General features: G+C 41.8%; 1 protein-coding gene and 1 long non-coding RNA gene across 30 annotated transcripts in view; one reads left to right on the forward strand and one right to left on the reverse strand.

Moving 5' to 3' along the window:
* Positions 1-23,110, reverse strand: part of nfixb (nuclear factor I/Xb) — a 186,231-nt gene that overhangs the window by 102,486 nt on the left and 60,635 nt on the right. For all 29 annotated transcript variants that reach the window (XM_044099276.1, XM_044099282.1, XM_044099279.1 and 26 more), the window contains one exon: positions 20,894-21,425. In XM_044099276.1, the coding sequence (XP_043955211.1) occupies positions 20,894-21,425 (532 nt within the window). The remainder of the gene's footprint in view (positions 1-20,893; positions 21,426-23,110) is intronic.
* On the forward strand, positions 2,922-4,586 carry LOC122821413. The gene is made up of 2 exons (XR_006369015.1): positions 2,922-3,118; positions 3,437-4,586. It is a non-coding gene; the product is annotated as an uncharacterized LOC122821413 (long non-coding RNA).

The raw sequence follows: 23,110 nt of genomic DNA on the forward strand, positions 1-23,110 counted from the left end.
ATGCTTTGTCCAAACGTTTCTCCTTGTTCCTTGGTCTTCATGATGCTGCTTGTTCACCAACATAAAATGTTTCTCAAACTCCACTGTTAAACACTACTGTAACAAGTCACTACAGTGACGAATGTCATAAAATAAAACAACCCACAATAAAAAAAAACAAGGCTAAGTGAACATGGCTATTTTTTTTTTTTGAAGTTCCTCAATTTCTCAAGTTGTGAATTTAAAGTAACACACATTTAACGAGTGCTGTTAAATCCATGTCCCAGACAGTAAAAAGGCTGAGTTGCTGCTCAAATTTAGAGCTATTGATTATTTTCCCAAAAGATAGCCCCCGCCCTTTCTCATCCGTTGTGCCTCGTCAGCCCGCTTTGGGAGTCTCCGGTCTCCACCAAGCCCACTTACACCATTACACACACCCAAGTGGAGCGTCAAGCATGCAGAGCATGTTATGAAAACCCCTGACAACTACATGCAGGTGATTGCTGTTCCTCCGCAGATGTGTGCAAATGCACGTGTCAAGTTTGTTTTTCCTCCACTGTACATATGTGTGACCCTGAACTACTCTGATTACACTTGAAACCCACTTCCAGCTCAGGAACCCGGTTGTCAAACTGTCTGTCCCTTTGAAAAAGGGTCACGCGGTCATCGTGACTCACAATCTGCTTTGCTTTTGGCCCATGAGCTGTCAAACTACAGCCGCTTTACATCTGGTGCCAAGGTGCTGTTGTAAACTAGCCACACAGCTCCTCTCTGGATAGTTTTGTTTTTCCGATTTGTCAAACTATTTGAACCCAACTTATTAAACATATTGAGATTTTCTCTCTTTCTCTCTCCCTCTCTCTCTCTCTCCTCCTACCCCTCCCCTTGGTTTTATATAGAAAAACATTCCTGGTGTTCTGCTCAGCTCCAGTGAAACCTGGTGCTTATTTTCACTGCCCTAAATTGATAGCAAATGTGAGGACAAATCCCTCCTCTCCCTCCTCTATGCTCCAGCCGCCTCCCCTTTTGGCTTTAAAAGCGAAGAATACGTGGAACATTTTCACGACCATATTGAACCCTTGGGTTTTATGTTTTTGAAGGTGTTCTCCTTCATATTCAATGGCATGTGTTTTTGTTGAATTTCTGAGGTGAGAGAGAGAAAAAGAGAGAGTGTGTGAGAGAGAGAGAGAGAGTCGACTGGCTGAGAGTCTCCTTGAATGCGGGGCTGAGTCATAGACTTTCTGTTTTCCAATAAGCCCCCCACTGCACCGTGGAAACCAAACCTGGTTAGCCTCAGCTGTCTTTACCCATAATTCAACGAGCCCTGCGAGTTTGTTTTCTCCCTGCGACTGTCTCTCCCTCCTTTGCTCACTTTCTCTGACTCTGGAAGTGAAACGCTAACTGCTGCCTTTATTTCGAGCTCAGTTGGACTAAAATGCCCTCTATTGTTATGAATGTGCGCCCAGAGAGAAACTGAGCCTCCAAGAGAGACTGCACTGAAGGTGAAGTTCTTAGGGGGAAAAGAAAATGAAGTCAGCTTCTCTTTTAGGCAGATTCTGTTGCTGAATTCTGTTGTCTTTTATATAAAAAAGGGGAAATGTAGCAGTCTGAAACCTAAACTCTCCAAAATAACAATGGGACTTTTGTAAAAAAAAAAAAAATCCACGCTAGCCCGTTTCTTCTAACAATGGCCTTTATTTGAGGCGTAGAATTGTTCAGGATTCATCAGCCTAAGTGTCTTTGATTTTAAACTTAACCTGATAAAATCTAAAATGATCCTCTTGACTGTATGCTAATTTTAGCATCATTAGCAACCAACAGTTTTGCCAGTTGCAATGCGTTCAAAAGAACTACTTCCTGTTTTACTTGAAAATAGAAATCTCAAGGTTTCAGACTCTAAGGCTGCATCATAATATCTTTAGCTCATAACAAAAAGGCCTCACAGGACTAAGTCACATGCCGAGAGCAACTGGTTAGCTTTCCAGTTTAGAAAGAAATTGTGCAGCCTTTAAATACTGTAAGCTGTACCACAAGACCTTATAAAGAACCCATTTTGCAGACAATGTCCAATTATAGAGAGAAGTGGTCTTAAAAAAGTCAAAATGTGTGGAATTGAATTTAGTTGTAAATTATTATACACAAACATATCTTAACTTGATTTCTGTTTATTTTGCTTATGATCCCTGAGGGTGTCATTCAGAATGTTTAGTTTTACTGAAGTCACAGATTCTCGTTTTCTAGACCATGACTAGACTATAGAAAGGTCGTTGATCGTCAAAGTGGGTACAAACCGTTCTCCAAAGAGTATAAACACAATAAGTAAGGAACAGTGGCACAAGGCAAACCCTACAAAGTCGAATATAAAACAACCAAAACCAGAAAGCCACACGAAAGCGAAAGGGCAAATTAACCAGAATTAGGACTGTAACATCCATTTGGATTTGCTAGAAAGTAACACTGAACCTTCATCAGAGGGTAATGTGGTAGCAAGTTCACGTTCATGCTGAGCCTTTTAGACAAATATCCTCAGCCCAAACGCGAGTTATGGGTGCCAATATTGACAACTGGGTCCACGGGAATAGCAGTGAACATTATTAGCCATAGAAGAAGCATTGCAGACTATGAGGCTAGGGAACCAGCCAGCATGCTGGTCATTCTCCTTGCACCACTGTGATGGATGGAACAAATCTAATCATTTGCATACTGATGAGTGATCTGCATGTGCACCGAATTATGCCCAAATAATATGATTACTTCTGGCTGTTCAACTTGGTGCCAGAAGCCTTAGTGTTAGTCTAAGTCAGGGGTGGGCAATCCTGGTCCTCGAGGGCCGGTGTCCTGCAACTTTTAGATGTGTCTCTACTTCAACACACCTGAGTCAAATAATGAGGTCATTAGCAGAACTCTGGAGAACCTGACTGCACTGAGGAGGTGATTCAGCTGTTGGATTCAGGTTGTTGGACCAGGGAGACGTCTAGGGAGACACTGGCCCTCGAGGACCAGGAGTGCCCACCCCTGGTCTAAGTGGTATTTATCAACTGGGGTGTCCTTATTTTACAAGAACTGCCTTAATAACTTCTGATTAAATGGACGATTGCCGCTTTTGGTGTTGTGAAGCTTTTCCAACCTTTTCATCAAGGTAAGGTGCTACTTATTTTTGTTCTTTCTCAACCAGATCATTTGAATGACCTGACTGGAATCTCTGACCTACATGCTAACTTCACTTTTCTGCTGTTCTATTAGTCAAGAGGTGAAGGCAAACAAACACATACACTGATATTTTTATTTTATGGCCAAGCTTTTAGCTATGCAGCTTTATTTTTGTTGCTTTCTGGCCTTGTAAAAAGACAGTAGTGGGCTAGTTTGATGGTTATTGAGCTCTGCATGGATGGAAAGCCAGGCCTGCCTGTTTGCATTGGCCAACTTTCAGCATTCCACATGTCTTTGTGATTTTCAGCTTCCTGACCTCAGGAGACCCTCCATGCTACTGTAAGTTATCCGCACACCAGGAGCACAGATGGATCAGCAAGGAATGCCGGAGTCCTATTGGTTCGGAGCGGCGTTATAAATACGCTTGTAATGAGAAATACTGGGAAAAACACCAGCTCCCACAGCCGCACAGACATATGCTGCGAATATTCCTGTAAATGTTCTGATCACTGACATCTGCCTCTTTGGGGAGAAAAAAAAAAAGAGAAAAAAAAAGTCTGCTGTCGTCTGAAGTGGAAGACATTTTAACCAGATTTTCTGGGTAGAAGCTATGTTTCTTAGAAATGCAGTTTCAGAAATGAGACTGAATCCAGCTGATATTAAGGCTGACTTTTAGTCCACGAGTTCTCCAACCAAGATTTAAAAAGAGGAACGGGTCGAGGGCTCTGGATAGCAGTATCTTTCACTACAACGTAACGTTAGCTTGGCTGGTCATGGGTTTAGCACTAAAAATGAAATTAGCAGCGCTAACAAGATTAGAGGTGCTAATTACAGACCTGTGCTGATTGATACAGAAAAAGACTTTTTCATTTAACCCACATTTGTACAGATATTGCTTGAACATATTAATTTCCCCTTCAGTGTTTTCCCATTTTGTTATGTAATGTGACAAGTATTATGAATTTTATACTAAATGCTAACAAACTTTAAGAAAGTGACTGAATGGCTCACATATCATCATCTTCCTAAAATAAAAGGTCTAAGTAATTTTTTGCAAAAAGTGATTTTTTTTTTATCTAAACTATCTTTTGCCCAAAAAAAAAAAAAATTAAAAAGGTGATCTATTCTTTAATCACTTTTGGCAAAAAAGACTAAGGGTGTTATTTTAGGAAGGTCACAATATATTATCGTTTATCTTAACTTCTGGGACAATTTATCCTCCAGCAACATTTCTTATCATGAGAGCCCAATGTATTAAACATACTGTTCATTAGGCCCACATTTCTGTTTTAAAAAGTAGTTTGTTTAGTAGCCTGGTGTAATATTCTAATTTTAAATGTTTTCATTACTTGTAAGAGGAAAATCATTCCATATAACAGAAATGCTTTCAAACATCCATCTGTGTGTCGTTATCTATACAATGAGCTTTCACTTACTGATAAAGTTACTCAAATGAATGGAGTTTTCAATAATATTCTGATTTAATGGATGGGTCCGGAGAACGGTCCAATCCAGGCCCAGATCTAAATCCAGTTGGGGATTTGTGGCGGTGTTTGAGAAAAAAACGCATCTCTTACGGAGCCACATATGCGATAAGCAGCATTCTGAGATAAAGGCGGGATGTCGTCGGTCCCAAAACGGGGAGCGGGTGCTCACTCCGATTACAGCGAGGTGCCGGGGTGATTAAGGTGAGAGCGGGGAGGAGAGAGTGTGTTCAGAGCCAAATTAGGGAACAAGTGGCACCTTGGGGCTGATCTAAACAGGATTTACTTGTTGCTGTCCCGAGGTGACTCGCTTCACTCATTTACCCAACACCGCTGCAGGCCCTAAACCCCTAAAGACCTCGTTAATTAAGGTGCAGACAGGCAAGACGCTCTGAGTGTATGTGTGTTTGCTTTGTGTGCAAGTGTGGCAGAGTGGATACACACACACACACACACACACACGCACGCACACACGCAATCTTGATTCAGTCAGTGTGGAAAGTATTTCCATTTTTTTCTGCAGAATTATGGGACTGTCACCTCGAATCAGTTTCTCATGTAAACAGAGCGTTGATTTCCTAAACATTCGCAAACGTAAATGTTACGATTTCACTCTAACAGAGATGTCTCTGTGACAGGACGGGCCCCATAAAGCAGCCTCCTGCCTGACAAGACATGCTGGACGTTCAATCACTTTAGCTTACTCAACCTGAGTCAGTAGAATAATAAATTAAGGTACAACCGACGGCTAAACAAATCAGGAGATCGTCGATTATGAGAGTAAAACAGGAAAGTGGCAGATGGAGGGAAGAGGGTTTTAGAGGTAAAAAGGAAGACATGTTAGTAAAAAACAAATTAACCCAGAGATAGGCTTTTAGAATGCGTATGCAAAGACTATGCGACAGGAAAAACCAAAACCTTCATTCAAAAGAAATAAATAAATAATGTTGGGAAACATTATTTCCCAACATTATGACTACAAACTGCAACGTTTTGACACAGTGAAATTCAAAACTTCGCAGTTAGGGGGCCGAAGCGTCCGCCGTCCCCGCCGCCTTGACTGCAAAGATTCCCATTGCCGCCCTTTGGCCCCGGCGGACGTGTGCCAGAACGGTTTACGCTCTTAAAACAAACAGGCATCCCGTTGCAGCAGCCAGAAGAATACATGTGGGTTTTGGAGATGGAAAACGGAGGGATAGAGGCAGGAAGGCGGGCTAAACAAGACCAGCGGAGGGAGGGAAAACCAAAGGGGGAGAGAGTGAAAGTTGTCATAAAACAACAATAATAGGAGGCCTCAGTGCCACCCAGTGACCACATCAAGGCGTCTGTGATGACAGGCTGTGCACTGTGCATGTGTGCCTGCGGGAATGCGTGTGTGCGAGTGTGAGTGCGGGTGCCCTTTTCTTGGTTAACCGAGTAATAGCTATCACAGCATGAACGCTTGCTTGGTACATCATATATCCCACAAAGCATTTGCATAAATACGGCATAAATTACTAGGAAGAGCTATTAGCAGTTGACCATTAAGTGATGGGCTTTTGACACAGGTCACTCAAAATTGGATATATTCTCCGCTAGTAGTCTTTGTATACATGTGAATATCAAATATAGCTTTATATAGGTTTCATTTTTGCCAAATGTGTGTGAGTGTGAGTGCCCTTTTCTTAGTTAACCTTGGTTTGTTTCCTAAATCCCAGCTATGTCTATATCTTTGGTCTAACAATGTAAGCTAGCATTCGGGCCAGCTAGCTAGCTAGCTAGTTTACATAAGCTAGCGTTTTTGCTTCTTTCTTTTTTACAAGGCAACTTGACAAATAGTCTTTCTGTAATTTGAAAAATTTTGTCTGTTCTATCTATATAACGTAAATAGCATCACGCTATATAGACGCAATTTTTTGTGATGACGCAAAAAATTACTGAAAGTTAAGGAAAAGGTTAGAAAAGCTAAACGCTAGAATAGCCTGTTAGAAACTGGTTCTAACAGGCTAGGTTTGAACCCAATAGGACTTCCTACAGATGTCCACATGCAGCCTTCATTTTTGTGAGTTTATGCAAATAGCAGCAATAACACTTCCTCTCAAAGGGTGGCGTTAATGAAGAGGAAAATTGAGAGTCAGCTTACAAAAAAAGAAGAAAAACAATACACCAAGCACAAGCTAGCAAAAAGATTGACATTTTTCAGAGCCTTTAATTCATTTCATCTTTTTTAATTTGTTAAATTAATGAGTTAATTAAATACATATTGCTTCTATAAAGTTATATTAAAATGTGACCACCAGATTTTTATATACTTATAATTTAAACTGTGCTCTACATACAGAACGGCCGCTTAATCTGCCATTGAGTTAAAATTAGCAAGAATGAGGCAAGTGCAAAAGAAGCAATGCATGTCAAGCCCTTTACTGTGAATATATGTGATACAGTTTCTGAATTATGTCACACAAATAAAAAAAAAATGTGATTAATATTCAATACTCAATATCTAACTTAGCTAACTTATTGAGTTAGCTAGCTGACGAGCCGTTTATCTTAATCAAAATAATGCATTTCAGAGCTGTTACTAACTTCACTCTAATTTTAGCCTTTTTCAACAGCTGGTTTTAGCATAGCCACTGGCCCTATTTACGCTGTAATGCTTTCCTCTTAAAGTTAGTAACGGGTTAATCTTCTAAATAAAAAGCAGGCTAAATGGGGATGCAGTAAAAGGCCTCTTTAAAAATGTTTCTCATTGCTGTGGAATTCCACTTCCACAGCAAGTGGAAATGCATGAGCAGTGTTCAAGAATCACTTCCTAATGATCCCACACTCGATGAGTGCTTAGCTAGGAGCACCTGTGAGCGCTAACGTTATCTCAAGTGCAATTCTCTAATTTTCTCTTTTTTTAGTGAAGACTTTTCAGTGACGCCACTACTTCTGTATTTTGTTGACTACTGAGACAGTAGTCTTTGGTACTGAATTAGGAGATTTTCTTTACCAAACTTTTTCATTATGAACTAAAAAAAAAAAAAAGTGTTCTAGAATATCTCACTTTCCCAATAGAATCATGGGGGAAATTATGTGCATCCCATGATTCAATTGTCTTAGCAATTTCAAACGTTTAAACTTTTTAAACTGAATTTCAAAGAAGAAACATAAAGGAACAAAATCAATAGAGAACAAGATACAGACATAACTATAATGCATAAGGGCATTATATAACATGTATATTGTCAAAATTAAATTGTTGCTTGAGAGTTGTAGTCTTTCAAAGGCAGACAAAATGTGTTAGCACTTTAGCCTTAGCTTCTGCCAAATATAGTGTTGCTGTTGCTCTTTAGAGTTAGTGGACCTAATGATATGATTAGTGCTTTAGGGTTAACACAACTAACTGTTTTAGATAGCACTTCCCACCACTGATTTTCTCCAATTAATTACTACTATTACCACAGGTGGGATTTTAAAAGCCTTCCTCTGACTGATACCTTTGTACAAATGATCATTTTGATCCTTTGTAATTTCTCAGAATTTTACCTATGGCAGATTTGAATGTTTGTCATTTAAAAAAATATATATTTATCTTGACATTATCAAGCCTGATATTTTTAAGACGAGTGTCAAGACTTTTTATATCCACTGCAAATTTCCCCTCTATGTGTTATACAATGTAAGGAGTGTAAACCAAGCCAAACATGGACCAAAAGAGTGGAACCATGTTACGTCCGGAGCCTGGGAGAGAAAGATTGGTTCTTTTTCACACACACACATGAGGGGGAAAAAAAAGGGCGCTGACCACAAAATGAGTTCTGTGCTTGGAGCTATTTTATTTCAGAGCTCTACCCAGGGAAGTCTGCTGAGAGCACATGTAGCTGGAAAGAGAGAGAAAAACTGAGCCGAATCACTAATGGGGAAGAATGTGTGTAATTTGGCTCTGTTTGTTTTTCATTAGGATACAGAATATGTTGGAATTTCCTCATCACACATCTAAGGAGCGATGAAACAGAGATGGGATGGAGGCTAGAAGCTAAGGGGAACCACAGTTCTGTTTTGGGTAACGTTTCAAATCCGTCTTTAGAAGTGGGATGATGGTGTCGGCATGGCGCAGCGAAAATAAATACGTCAGCAGATTCTGTTGCAGCCCCAAAAATCAACATCAGTTAACAGTGACAGTAACCTACCTGACAGGCAGATGATGATGTACAGAAATGGTAATTTAGCTTTTTTTTTTTAAGCACAAACGCAAAAACACTCAAACTCACCACCATTTATTTTCACTGTAGGCTTAGACAACACCTGAGGAATGCTAGTTTTTGCTTTTGGATATCTCAGAGTGAAGGCTGTGGCTAGGTTAAAGCTAATTGTAACTTTATTTCGGTGTTTCTTCCAATAATGAAAATCCACCACCATGATTCACTGCAGGGACGGTGTATTCCAATTTATCTGCATTGTTAGCTCACTATTCAAAAACTTTCATTTTGGTGTAACCTTCCTTTCTTTCCTTCTTTCTTCCTCTCTTTCTTTTCATCATAGCCTCTTCTGGACAATCTCAGAGTGCATGACTTATAGCTATTGTGTCATTACAATCTACAATCTCTAAACTCCTGACCTCTAGAGTTAAATATGAAAATGTTCAAGGTGTATGGCAGCAAAGGCAATTCTATCCCAAGCCTACAGGCAATAAAGTTGTATCATAGTCCCAACTGGAGACATGTTTAGCTTAATGTTTAAAACATAATCTCACCTTAAAAGTGGAAAAGCTTTTGAGGATGTGTCATTTGTGTCTATGCCAAAAACAAACAAACTCCCATCCCTTTGTGGGATGTGACAGAGCAAAGCTTGTACAGACCTTACAGTAATCACACTTGTGTTTGTGTTTGTCTCAGCGGTGTGAACAGAACTCCTTGCGATGCCATTTGGTGTGAGCCGTATCTTGTTAAGGTCTGTTTTACGGCCCGGCCTGAGGGGAATGTAAACCCAAATGAAAAGAGCAGAAACAACAATAAAAGAGCAGACAGGGAGGGAAAAAACTGGAGCAGAGATGCTCCCAGGGCCAAAACCGCAGATAGAAATCTAACCGCAGAATCAAGGCCAGATTGCTCTTATTCACTGTTGTCTGAAGACCGAGAAGCAAGATCCCTCCGCATCCACCCACTCCTCTTTTCAGATTTACTGCTCTTAAATAGTTTGCCCTCTGCTTTAAAAGTCATCTCCAGATCATCAGATCTTGAACATAAACCGAATCGCCATTCTGCTGAACGCCCAGCGGTGATGGCAGCGACTGCGCCTTTGCTCTCTTTGCGTTCGCTCTCCTGTCTGTTTGGCTTTCTGGAGGAACGCCCGACATTTTAGCCAAGCAGCAGAAGAATGGAAACTCAAGTGGGGGCTCAGAAACCGGGTGGTCTCAGCCTAATAATACACCAATCAAACGTAACCGCACAAAGGGGACAATAACAGAGCGGATCAGCCCCCGTGACATAAGAGACGCTCAAATCCTGAATAATAAGCAGAATATTTAATACTCTCCACCTTGGAGTCATTTGCAGATTGCTTCCCTCTGGGTGAATTTATCAGGAGATTGTGCGGCTTTAAGACTTTCCAGCGCCGCGGTGACAGATTGCACCCAGTCGAAGACCAGCGAGCACGGACCCAGTTGGGTCTGGTTTGCTTCCAAACCCTCCCAGTCCGTCTCAAGCCCAGTCTCCAGCTGGGTCACGTCGTTCCGCGGATCCTTTCCCCGTTTCATGTGTTTGGCATCAGGTGCGAAGGGGGGCCTCAGGTGCTCGGCCCGTCCGGCGAGGGCTCTCTGACGTTCCCGTTTGTTGTCACTCACCCCGGTTTTTATTTGCACAAATGAGGATCCGCACGCACTCCGTTGGAGAGCATATGCAAACACTTGAAAGGGTTCCTCACACACTTCACCTCTATGGAGCCTCTGGGGATCTGAGCTGAATCTTTTAAACGTGAAAGTCAGGCTACACGAAAATGTGCTTCCCACCAATGGCATTAAGACTATGACAATACAGTGAGCACTGAGCTTTTCTTAAATTGCTTTCTTTCCAATTTTGACTTCAAAATAAATCTAAATATGACCTATAATAAATGGCAAAAAGATTTTGTCTCATGGTTTTTTCTGCCATTCCCAGTTCTGGTGAGAAATCTTGTTTAATGGAGACACAACGAAGGAATCCTAAGCTGACATTTTGAAGTTGTCCAAGAGATTTGCATAATGAACTTCTTCATGAAGCTTTCTTTGTCTTTTGCAGTAGCTTTGCCACCTGACGGCATAACTGAGCTACACTGGCTTTTATTTTTTTATTTGCAAAAATGTTGAAAACCATGTAACATTTTCCTCTGAGTTGGTGCAACGCAAACGATTCCCAAATACATTGAGGTTTGCACTTTTTGATGTGAGAAAATACTTAAACGTCAAAGAGGTGTAAATATTTTTGCAGCTATGCTGAACTGCGTGAAATGTGGTTAAATGGAGAGTATTTCCATGCGCTTAAGAGTTTACATGTATTTGTAAATATAGATATTTAGATATGTATGTATACATAAAAGCTAGATAGAGTAACTGACCACAAAGATCTGTCTTCATAAAAGACAGCATTTTTATTTGTCTGTAATTGACCCTCCGGCAGAGGAAAGGCACGCATGTTTTCCTGTAAAAATTTATCACCACACATTAAGCAGGAAATATTTCCCAAATTGGTGTAAAATCCGGATTTATGCATTCTGAGAGCGTCCAAATCCTCCCTCTACATGCAAACCACTTTAGGTTTACGAGTAACGAAGCGCGACATTGAAGCGAAACTGACAATAGGAAAGGGAAAAGTTACGACTTCGGTAGTTTACGGCATAGTAGCACTTTTACGAACCAAAACAAAGAAAAAGGTTAAATTTGCAGATATTATTTCAACATATAGCAGCTGGACATCCCAACGGGGAGGTGGGAGGGGGTTAAGCCAACGTAAGGTTAAAGCAGCTCTGTATTTTCTACTTGCTGAAGGGAAACTCTATCCGAGCTGCCATGTCAGAAACCACTTCTAGCATCTTAGAGGAATAAAAAACCTGCCGGTCCAAGCCGAGCACACTAGAACGTGTGAATAACAATTTGGTTCTAAAATTACCGTGACATTTTTACACGTCTCACTTGATAAACGTCCAACGACAAGTGTTTAAGTTGTTCAGAAACAGCACACCATCAGAGTATCACTGTCCCGTTTCTCCAAGGATAAAGAAAAGCGTCTCCATGGCGTGTGATGACTGCTGTTTTTACAGCCTCTGTCTAACTCGACTGTATAGGCATCGTGTTATCCGCTCGCATGCGGGGGATGCCCTCTATAGAGTGAAAACGATCTGAGTGGATTCCTCTGGCAGAGCCACACGGTGGCCACGGAAACAGCCCAGCACCGCAGGGCCACTGACTGCCAAGCAGGCCAGTCGCTGACACTCCTTGGACGGAGCCCAGGAAAGGTGCGCCGAGAAGAGGAGGAGGGGAAGCAGTGTGGCCATGGAAACGCCGTTCACTTGCCCCTTCTGAATGTACATAAATAAAGAACTTCATCCAAGTATTAACATTTTATCCCTAACCTTGGTTTATTCTGATAAGTGAGGGAAAATCCAAACCATTTAACTTTAAAAACATTTTTTTTTTTTTTTTTTTTTGTCTGACCTCCTCATTGTTTCTCACTCATCAGGAAAAAGGGTGAAGAAAGACGGGAAATCTTTCCCACCATCTTACGAAATTCATGCCCTGAAGCTACGTAAGAGAATACAAATGGAACTGGCAGAAGAATTTAAAAACAGACAGCCGGCGAGAATGAGAACCGTCCAAGTGAGATGGGGATGGAGGAAAAAAATAAAAAATAAAAAATCAGGCAGGGTGGGGAAAAAACGAGGGGATTTTGTGTTTGTTGTTTTTCTCAGGCGAACACTAACCTGTCCTGGTGAATGTCCTGATGGGACTCAAGGAGAGCTCTAATCTGCACTGGAAAAACACTAAATCTTAAAAACCTTTGACTAGTTTCTAGTGAAAATCTCCTTGTACACGTGGAATAAGAGAAGACTAACTTAAAAAGGAACTTTTCTGGAAGATTTAGAAGCTTGTTTTACGTCAATAATTCTTGAATACAGATTAAAATAGTTATTTTAATCCGTATTCAAGAATTATTGAATATATTAAATATTAATATGATACTATTTTAATGTTAAATAAATATTAAAATAGTCATTTTAATATTGACTATTTCAGTCAATATTAAACTAAAGATTTTAAATCTTGCTTAAATCTTTTAGCAAAAAAAAAAAATAGTACAAATTTTTTGCAGTTATTGACTCAAAACGAGCTGCATGATCTTTCAGAAAAGTTCCTCGTAAACTAGTTTGTCTTATTTCAGATTAAAAACCAGATTAAAATACTTGGTAAGATTTTGTGTTTTTGTAGTTTTACAGTTAGACCTCTGCGATGTCAGTCTCTATCAGCTTTAACGTCATTTTTCACCCGAAGCGTATAAAACATCCGTCTCTTTACACTGACAGATCATGTTTAGAAAGGGCCAACAGGGGCAGTAGCCCAGGGTTTTGGGGGAAGGGGGTGTCCAAAGTAATGAATACATGGTTTACAAACACTGAACCTTCTATAAACTTTGTATGAAGTATAGTATTTTACTACTGTCACATTTCTGTTAGTATAAAGAATACACAACTATTTCAAAGTAGTGTATCTTCACTAGACCAACATGGAGCCATCTCACATGGCACGTCTTAAACATGCTGAGTTACAGGTCTACTTATTGATGTACTATAATTTGCATAAATAAAAACCTTTTTCTTTTTTTTGGAGAAGACATCAAACAGGGCTCTAGTCCAGGAACCCTCATCTTTTCCCTGCCAAAAGCCCCTGAATAAAACCCACTGCCTTGAATGTCACCTTATTAGTCAATTACTGTGAACGACTCTGAGGTGTTTTTTTTTAGAGAATAACAGCTTCGGGAACACAAAGGAGCCAAGTAGACGAGTTAGGGAGGAACTTGTAGAGAAGTTTCTGTCCAACCCAGAGAGAGGACGGGACACCTGCTAAACCTAGTTAGTGATGACATGTTAGGAAAGAATGTCAAGAAAACAAACCAAGCCACAAACAAGAGCTGTAAAGGTTGGTGCTGAGTCGCAGTATTAATCCAAAAGGAGGTCAGTGCTTGGATGGGATGTGACGAGGGGGGGAGGAAGAAAAAGAAGAAAAAGAAGAACGCAGCCTCTTTATTCCCTCGACCGGTTTGTGAAGTGTAAATCCCTCTTTGTTTCTTTGTCGTTTCAGTTGCTCAGAGACAACTTTATTTGTTTTTTTTTCGTTTGCCGCTAATTAGGACGTTTGCACCGACGAGCACGGAAGCCGGCGCCACCGCATTAGCACCCAGTTTGCACCCCGTCGCCCCACCGACACCCCGCCTGCCGGAGAAGAAAAGGAGCGCTTTAAGTGCCGATAATGGAAGAAGAAGAAGAAGAAGAAGAAGAAGAAGAAGAAGAAATAAAAATTTTTAAAAAAGACAGACGCCCAGGTGCTCTCGCAGAAACACTTTCAAACCCGCTGCCAGCGTTTCCGAACTGAGCGACGGCATCTCATGTGAGCACATCAAACAGCTAATTAGGCGAGTTAGAGTGAATGAAAGTGAGGAGGGGGGAAAAAGAGCCAGCTTGTTTTGCAGGTGAAATAAGTAGGGAGTCATGCCCGTGAAGTGCAGTCAGGAGCCATATTCCATCCTGCACTCATGACACGGGGGAGGAAGAGGGACCCCCACTTCGGCAGCCCCCCATATATCCGCGCTGTGATTCCAGGGAACAAAAGGAGGGGCTCTCGAGGCCGTGGGTGGATCCATGAATGGAAGAAAGGAGCCCTGCTCCAGGTCCCGGCTGAATAGAGGCCTTTCACACTTAGAGAGGCCTGTTTACTCTCCTTTAATAATGGCTCTAATTTTCTGATCATTATTGGGTAATTCCATCCACCCCCACGCCCGGCGTTTAACGCTTTCTCCAGTCACTCACAGCGCCGCGCCTTGTCCACTTCGCATTCCCCCGGAATTAAACCGAGTGTTTCCTGAAACTGTTTGTTGGCCGAAGTCGAGCCAACAAAAAAATTAACGAATAAATAAATAAAAATCGAGGAGAGACGAATCCGAACCCCGCGTAGTTGTGCTGAACGTTTCTTATCCACATGTGGAAGCGTTCTTTGCTCTGATTGGAGAGGAGCCGTGCTTTATCCTCCATTTTGTTTTTTTGGACCTGAATCCACCATCACAGCGAGTAACAATATTCGCTCCGCTAAAAAATTTGCTGGAAAAAAAGACTTTGGGAGGGAAGAAAAGGGACCACGGTAACGTGATAGCCGTTTTATTCAATCTGGGTGAATATATATGAAGGAAAATATCTGTGTGTACTCTGGATATAAGAGACGCCGGAGGGGGTCTGCGGCACCCGCAGGAGCGCGGAGGGATGCGTGCAGCGTTAAGGAAAAACTAGGATGTTGAGGGGAAGAAAATGTAAAAATGAGTGAGGGAGAAAAGGAGGAGAAGAGGAGAAGTTGGCAGGGTCTGTGTGTCGGTTTGAAAAGCTGGCACCTTCTAAACAGAGCTGCAGCTCCGGGTGCCAAGCGCTGCCAAGCAGCCCCGCTAGCCTGAATGTGTGCCCTCCCTCCGTCTTTGTTTCCTGCATGGCATTTTGCATTATCTTTATTCTACGCTTTTCTTTTTACTTTATATCAGCGCTCAGCATCGTCCCAACAGAAGCGAGCGGCGTTTAAGACGGCCGAACGCGGACCGAAAGAAATCGAAGCCGACAACAAAAAGCGACAGATTGATTTATTTGAGGTTTCCCTTTGGTTCTTTTATCAAAGAGGATTTTTATTTTTTGTCTAATTATCTGTTTTAAATACAGATGTTGTTGTTTTGTTTTTTTTTTTCTGTTTGTTTTTGGGGTTTTTTGTAAGTCTACGGAGAGGCTCCGGCTCGTTCCGGTGTGCCAGCTCCGTGGGTTCACTTCGCCAGACCGCGAGAACGAAGAGCCGGTCGGGATCTCGCTGGAAACCGCCCAGAAATGTTTTATTTTTTTTTCTTAAATAAATACATAATTTTTTTTCTTTAAATCTGTTCCCGTTCCCTCCTTCTCGGCTCGCCTCACCTCTCCGCTCCTGCTGCTCTCTGCCCCTCGGCTCCGGCGGCTCGGAGAGCCAAGCCGCCCCTCCTGTGCGCCGGGGAATACGTATGTTTTTAGCGGACAGACAGATTTCAGGCCTGGCGCCTGCACAGAGGGAGGAGAGGAGCGGCTGCAGAGAGATTTAACAGTGTTAGGACAGCAAAAAAAAAATTATAATACTAATACAGAGAAGGGAATATATAGAGGAAAATGACAGGCTTGCTAATTTAAGAGGGAAGGAACATTTTTGATTCAGGTTTATTTGCTCTTTTAAGCTGCAATTGTCTTAAATAAATGCATTTTTTCATACTTTCAGATTAGTTTAAAAAGCTAAATTAGTTGAGCTGCTACAAAGACAAAAAATTAATTATTACTCTTAATTGCAGAAATAATTAAAAATCAGTGTACAGTGAAATTAGAAAATAAATCTGCCTCCGTCAAACACTTTCTGCTACAAAGAATTTTTCAATTTCCGAAACTGAGACTTTTGTTTGAAAATTCAACCTAATTCAATCATTCGCTTTAGTCTTGTGGGGTTTTGTTTTTTTTTTCTTTTCTCCTCCCTCAACATTATTCACTAAACTGGATAATTACAGTGAATAAGAAGCAGGCTGGTGATCAGCCCATGGATCCAGAGAGCGATGGATATTTCAGCAGAACCGACTGAGGGGCGACCGAGTCCGTTTACCAATTCACACGGGATCTCTGCTCCATACATGTCTGTTTTAACACACTCACACACACCAACACACACACGTAACTGAAGGAAACTAAGGACCTTAGCCAACAGAGGCTGACCAAGGCCTTAACGTGCCTCTATGTGGAGGACAAATGGAGTCACTGCTCCTCACAGCACAATCACGGCGGACGAAGAAACAAAAAAAAAGCACCTTCCACAGAGCTGATTTCTGTTTTCTTCTTCTCTGGTTTTAGCCCGGAAACACAAGGAGCTTCGTGTGGGGGGGGAAAATAGAGCCTCAAATCTTTTTTTCATTATGTAACCACAGACCTGATAATGGTATCTCCATTTGAAGCTCAGGATATTGGGCAACGGCGATAAGACGTGTTTGATGGATTAGCGTGACGCGAGAAGGCGCTAAGTCTATCGGTCTCGCTGTCCGCTTCCAAGTCCCCTCCCTTTGTTTGTCTCTTTTAAAAAGAGATTCCCTTGGTCATTTGTAATGTCGGCACCACGCACAAAGACACCCCGACGGGTAAATGAGCGCGTGGAGAGACGGCGCGCACGGTTGGCTTTCGGACCTGGCCCGGGGAACCTGCGCGGCCCGTCTGTCTCCAGCGCCGAGAGCAAACACGAAGGCTCTCAGAAACAGCTTTTCATCCCCCCCCAAAGTAATGAAAGCCGCATGAGGCGGACGGCGCTCCAAACATGACTAATGCTGGAGCCGTGCGGCTTTATCAGTACAGACAAATACGGAGCAAAAGGGGGGTTGGGGGGCACCCAAGGCAACACGATGTCAGACTTGATCCTCTGTACGTCTCCACAAACCTGAACTATTAGGAGATTCAATGACATCAAACAGACCTGACGCTAATTTGCAACGAGTTCTACGGAGGTTCGAGAGGAAGTTTGGCTTCAAAACCCAATAACGTTTCCCGTCATGTCTTTGTCTTTGTCTCCCCAAACCCCGTAGCTGCACACTGCTGGTCAGGAGGCTTCAATTCGCCAAACGCAGAGGTTTGGCGAATTGAAAATGGCTTGCAGAAAATAAACCGTCAATTCAGTTCCAGGTTATTTCAATGGCGCTAATTTACAACAACTGTCGTCTCCAGGTACTTTGCAAAAAATAAATAAAAACGTTTTTATCCAATCCAATACATTCCAATTAATTATAGTTATCAAACAGTGCAATAAATTCAGCTAATTCTTCAAAGTAAGTTAAAAAGTTTATAAAGAAACCCACCAGACTGCACTGAGTCTGTAGCTGCGTTTCCATTTACCATACAATTGCACAGTTTGAGAAAACAAATTTGCTCAATGGAAACATTACAATTGTAAAATTTAGTTTGTTTGACATTAGCATTTTGTCATGGAAGCAAGAACTTAGCAACAGCAGACAATCGCTCGCATTGTATTGTTGACTGAGACTGAAGAGGGAAAAATAAACCTTTAACAGGAAGAAACCTCCATAATGGTGTGGAAAAACACATGCTTTAATTCAAGTAACGCTGTTTAAAAGCTGCTGTGTTGGCACAGTAGACAGATTCATTTATAAAGAGCAAAACAAAAAAGGGATAATATTCTGCCTTTTAGCGTGACTTGAACGTAAACGATGTTTATGTTATGGAAATTAGAAGAGTAAAGATACAGAGAGAAACTGTTTATAAGGACTGCATCAATAAACTGGAGGAAATTGTCTTCGCTTTGTGTGATCGGATGATTCAAACACGAGAAACCAACATTATCTACCAGTTTTATCTAGATCCACAAATGTCTGAAAATCATCCACAGTTCCCTTTTGCTCTGCCTTGGTAGAGTGCTGACCCACTGTTACCAATTTATCAACTTATTTATCGCTATGCTTGGTAACTTTTCAGTCACAAAAAAAGAATCATTATTGGCCAAAACTGGAATGGGCAGGTCATGGTTTTTAAATATCTGTGTTTCAAAACCTGCAATCGGTGCATCCCCAGTGCTTATTTTCTCTTTTAACTCATTTAGATCACGGTGTAAGATTTTGTTCTAAATCTTTACAGACTATCGTGGTATTTCTAATGATGACTCTCACGCCGCATCAATCTCATGCAAGCCTGAGCCTCTAGAAGGCCTTGAAATCCATAACTGCACAAAGCAGAGACGCATCGTGTGTCTCCTGATCTGTAAGTCAAATCCTGACCTCCGATCGGTGGCAACAGTGACTTCAGCGGGTGGGAAAAAAAAACAAAAAAAAAAACGAGGACAGGAGCAGAGCGGCAGGTGAGGTGGCTGCGGTCCAATCGCTGGGCCCATGGTAACTGACAGCTTCCGCCAAACACAGTCAGACACCCTGGAATGGAGAGCTAAGAATAAAACTGTAACACTGCCACCCAAAAGGTCAGAGTGGAGCCACTGTCTACCCGTCCTCTTTAAACTCTGTTTAACCCCGGCGAGTCTCTGAGACTCACTAAGTCCCGACTTACACCCGGCTCTCTGGTACCGTGTTCAGGTCCAGTCGTACGCGCAAATACGCTTCGCGATTGAAGTTTCAAACCCGAACAAGACATTTGCGAGACGCTTTATTTATGTGCCGAAGAAGTAACAATGTAAAGAGAGCTGGCGTGTTGCTGGGAGTCAGTGGATACTGGCACAGAGCAAGACAGAGAGGAGGGGGTGGGAGTTAAATAAAAAAAAAAAAAAGTAAAAAAAAAAGGCTTTCCTAGAAGGAGGCACCAGGCTGCGCTCGGTACTGATCTGAGCGCCGCTTCGCCACGGTGCATTGAGGAACAGGAAGAGACGCTTTAGAAAGGCAGCGCGAACTCAAACGGAGTTACGCGCCGGCCTGAAAGGAGCCTGGGGTCGGCTGGGAGCTCCCCACCTCCCCGCCAACGGGGGGGGGAGGAATGAAAACCTCCCGGCGTCTATAAAAGCAGAGCCGCGACGTTGAGGATTCACACCTGACCTTCTGCTCGACAGCTGGAGCGGCGCTAGAGTGGAGCGATGACTGCAGCGGAGGAGCTGCTGCCCGTATGTGCCAGCCAACGTACCGACAATTGGTACTTCTAAATTCAGAGAAAGCCGGTTCAGACTAGTGGTGGGCAATATGGACTTAGAATTTTATCACAACATTTTGTGATAACAATAAAATAAATAAAAGGATGACCTTTCCATGTTGTTTGGGGCTGTCTGTGTGTCCACAAAGATTCTGCTCTTGAAAAATATTCTCATTTCAGCCAGGCTTCTTCATTTAAGAAACAGGAGGGAATTATCTCACTAAGCTGCACACAGTGACTGCATCGAGTCATATTTTCAAATTTACTGATATGTATTGATGCTCTCCTGGAACAGCTGAGAAAAAAAAATATTTCCAATAACACTGTCAGTTTTTTTTTTTTTGTTTTTTTTTTTACATCAGTTGAAATTTATCGAGACAAAATTCCTATCACAATAAGAAATTTTTCCTGATAAATGTTAAACGATGCAATAGTTTGGCTTTAAAATTTTATTTTAGTTTTGAAGTGTGTATAAAAAAAAAGAAATCAAAACAAAAAATATAAACAATAAATTGAAAAATATGAACAGTGGTCTGGTTTTTATTGAAATTATTTCATGCTGATTTGTATATTCGATCGACTTCCCGAATGGATCCGGAAAAATAAAATGCGTAAACAACAAGAAGTCTTTGATCTGTGCGATCCGGAGAGTAGCGCGCGGAGCATCCGGGTGTTTGTGCGCGGGGTGCAAGGGTGTGCAAATTGTGTGTGTTGGAGTGTGTGTTTACGCAGAGAGTGCCGATAGGCTGAGGCGATCGGGGATGGGGTGCAGACTGGCTGCCTCCTAAAGTACCTGGGACTGGGCCAGCTGTCACTGTGCTCTCCAGACCACCACACACACACACACACACACACACACACACGAGCACGTGCTCGCGCACAAGCAAACACCATTCTCCCATTGGAAAGGGATTACAGACACATGACAAACTGCCTCTCACGTGCGCGCACGCGGAACCGTGCGCGCGCTCGCCGGGGATAAACCCGCTTGCAGATGCTTTTGTTTACCGACGGCGCCGCAAAACATGCACGTTTGGATTTAGTTAAATTTGCACACAAATGCTTCTACAAATGTACCAACGCAAACATATCTCTTAGCAAACACAGATTCTAAGCCCGGACTTTCAAAACTGTCGGAAACGCTTTAAAGCAAAAAGAAACAACTATCAGCAAAGAAGACGTTTGTCTGTTTATTTTTTTTGTTGCTAACATTTTCTTTCGGTGTGGTTAACTGTATTCCACATGCTGTCCCTTTAAATATTTAAATATGGCATTTGTCTTGGCATCGAGGCCATTTGGCACAGATTCCGGAGCGGGAGGCTAAATCCGAACCTGACCTCTGCGTCTGCTAAGGGAGCTCTCGACAAAAATAAAAACCCTCGGCTCTGTAACATATCGGTAACACATACCTGGTGTGTGGACGAAGTAGGCCAGGTAGAGATCCAGCTCCTTTACCGTCACCCCGATGTGGTGCGGCTGGACGCACAGGCCATGGTTGGAGCACTGGGGCGACTTGACCAGCCGCTCTCCGTCCGTGCTCTCCAGGGGGCTGCCCTTGAACAGGATGACCATCACCAGGTCCAGCCGCCACACCTTGTCGGCCTGGCGGAGGCAGTCGATGCGGCGGATCTTCCCCTTCTGGTCGGGGTTGGACAGCACGCAGCAGGGGGGCTTCTTGCCCGTGATGGTGAGCACGAAGTCCTCGCGGAACTCCGGCCGGATGTCCTTGCGCAGCTTGGCCAGCAGGCGCGAGGCCCACTTCTGCTTGATCTCCGGCTTCTCGCCCAGCAGCTCGTCCTTCACGGCGCGCTCCTCGTCCTTGCTCATCCTCTTCTCGTGCTTCTTGAAGTACTTGCGCTTGCGGGCCTGCAGGTTGAACCAGGTGTAGGAGAAGGCACGGACATGGGGCAAGAGGGCCTCGATGAAGGGGTGAAATTCATCCTGAGGACAGAACGGGAAAAATGTGAAGCAGCTGTAGAACGGAGATTGGATTTAAAAAGTAGAACTAAACATTATTATTCTGAAATTATTCACAGAAAATATATTTTAGATAGTAGCCTAATACATTTAACATATTGATGGCATTCCAATTTTCAGTAGTTGTTCGATTCTATTCAGTTTTGGTAACAAAATCCATTGAATTTGACTGGAAACGTTTGCTAATTCAAGTGTTAGGTTTTTGTCGTACCTGTGTGAGAAAATTTAGGCTAATAAAGTGTAAAGTGTAAAAACTCAGTAAGGTTTAAGAACTGTTACAAGATCTGTGTTTGGGAAAGTTTCTATAGTTTGTAGCAATGATCAAGTTTGTCACCCAAACTTAACTACTTTAGCAATAGCACTGATGCTGAAGCCAAGCTTGCTAGTTAACACTAAGGCAGAGGTAGTTAACAAACGACACGTTAGCGATGGTTATGAGAGTAAAGTCTCATTGTTTGTTACAAAGATTTTTGGGCTGAATGTTTCTATTGTTGGAGCAATAAGTAAAATTTGAATCCAGATTTAGCCAGTTTAGCAACAACACTAGTAATAAAGTCAAGCTTGGTAGCTAACACTAAGACAAGCGGTAGCTAGCAAAAGACTCATTAGCCATGATTCCAAGAGAAAAGCCTCCTTGTTTGTTTAGGAAAGTTTCTATTGTTGAAGCAATAATAACAATTCATATCTGAATTTAAATGCTTTAGCAACAGCACTAATGCTAAAGTCAAGCTTGCTAGCTAACAATAAGGCAGAGAAGTAGCTAACGAATGACACATTAGCCATGATCATGAGAGAAAACTCTCCCCGTTTGTTTCTATAGGAGTAGTTATACCTTACCACAGTTCAATTCTTCTCTGTTTTTTTTTTATTGTTGCTTTTGTAATCTGAGGGGACGACGAGTTTGCTAGCAAGTTGTTTAGCACTGCAGCTAAACAAGCTAAAACTTAAATTCTCACTATAAAACAGAAACCTTTTCAACCACAAGTCCTCAGGCGGTCCTTATCTTTTACTGAGCTGATGTAGATATTCACAGTGCATCCCACAGGCTATGAACATATCAGCTTTTCTCGTGTTCAACCAGTGGACACCACGGCAAGAGAACCACAATAGCTAAAAGATGACTGAAAACACCATCGGTTAAATCCCCAACAAATGGTTCAGGCAAAATTTGTTACCAAAATAAAGCAGCGCGTGATCTCAAAAATTCACTATTAGCAAACCAACGTGCTTGATTAAAATGATAACAATTTTATAGGCTAATATTGAATACTCTCCAAAATTCCTTTTAGTTTAATACAAGTTTCCTAATCTTTAGGCAGTTGCTGCCAAAAAACAGCACATAATAGCTTTGGCTGTCAGGGAAAAGATGCATCCTTGCTAGAATGAATGAAAAATTACTTTTTCAGTAATAATTTCAGGAGTTACTTGAAAAAAATAAATTAAAATATATCTATATATATATGTATATATATTTATTTATATAGATATATATATATATATATATATATATATATATATATATATATATATATATATATATATATATATAATTTCTTTTAACATGAGAAGAAACACCATAGTATCAATTTAAGTTATTTAGTCATTTTAGATTTTTACAATTTAACACATTTATTTAGTTGAAAATCAAT

This window comes from Gambusia affinis, linkage group LG19, assembly GCF_019740435.1.
Source record: "Gambusia affinis linkage group LG19, SWU_Gaff_1.0, whole genome shotgun sequence".
In the NCBI taxonomy this organism is placed as follows: domain Eukaryota; kingdom Metazoa; phylum Chordata; class Actinopteri; order Cyprinodontiformes; family Poeciliidae; genus Gambusia; species Gambusia affinis.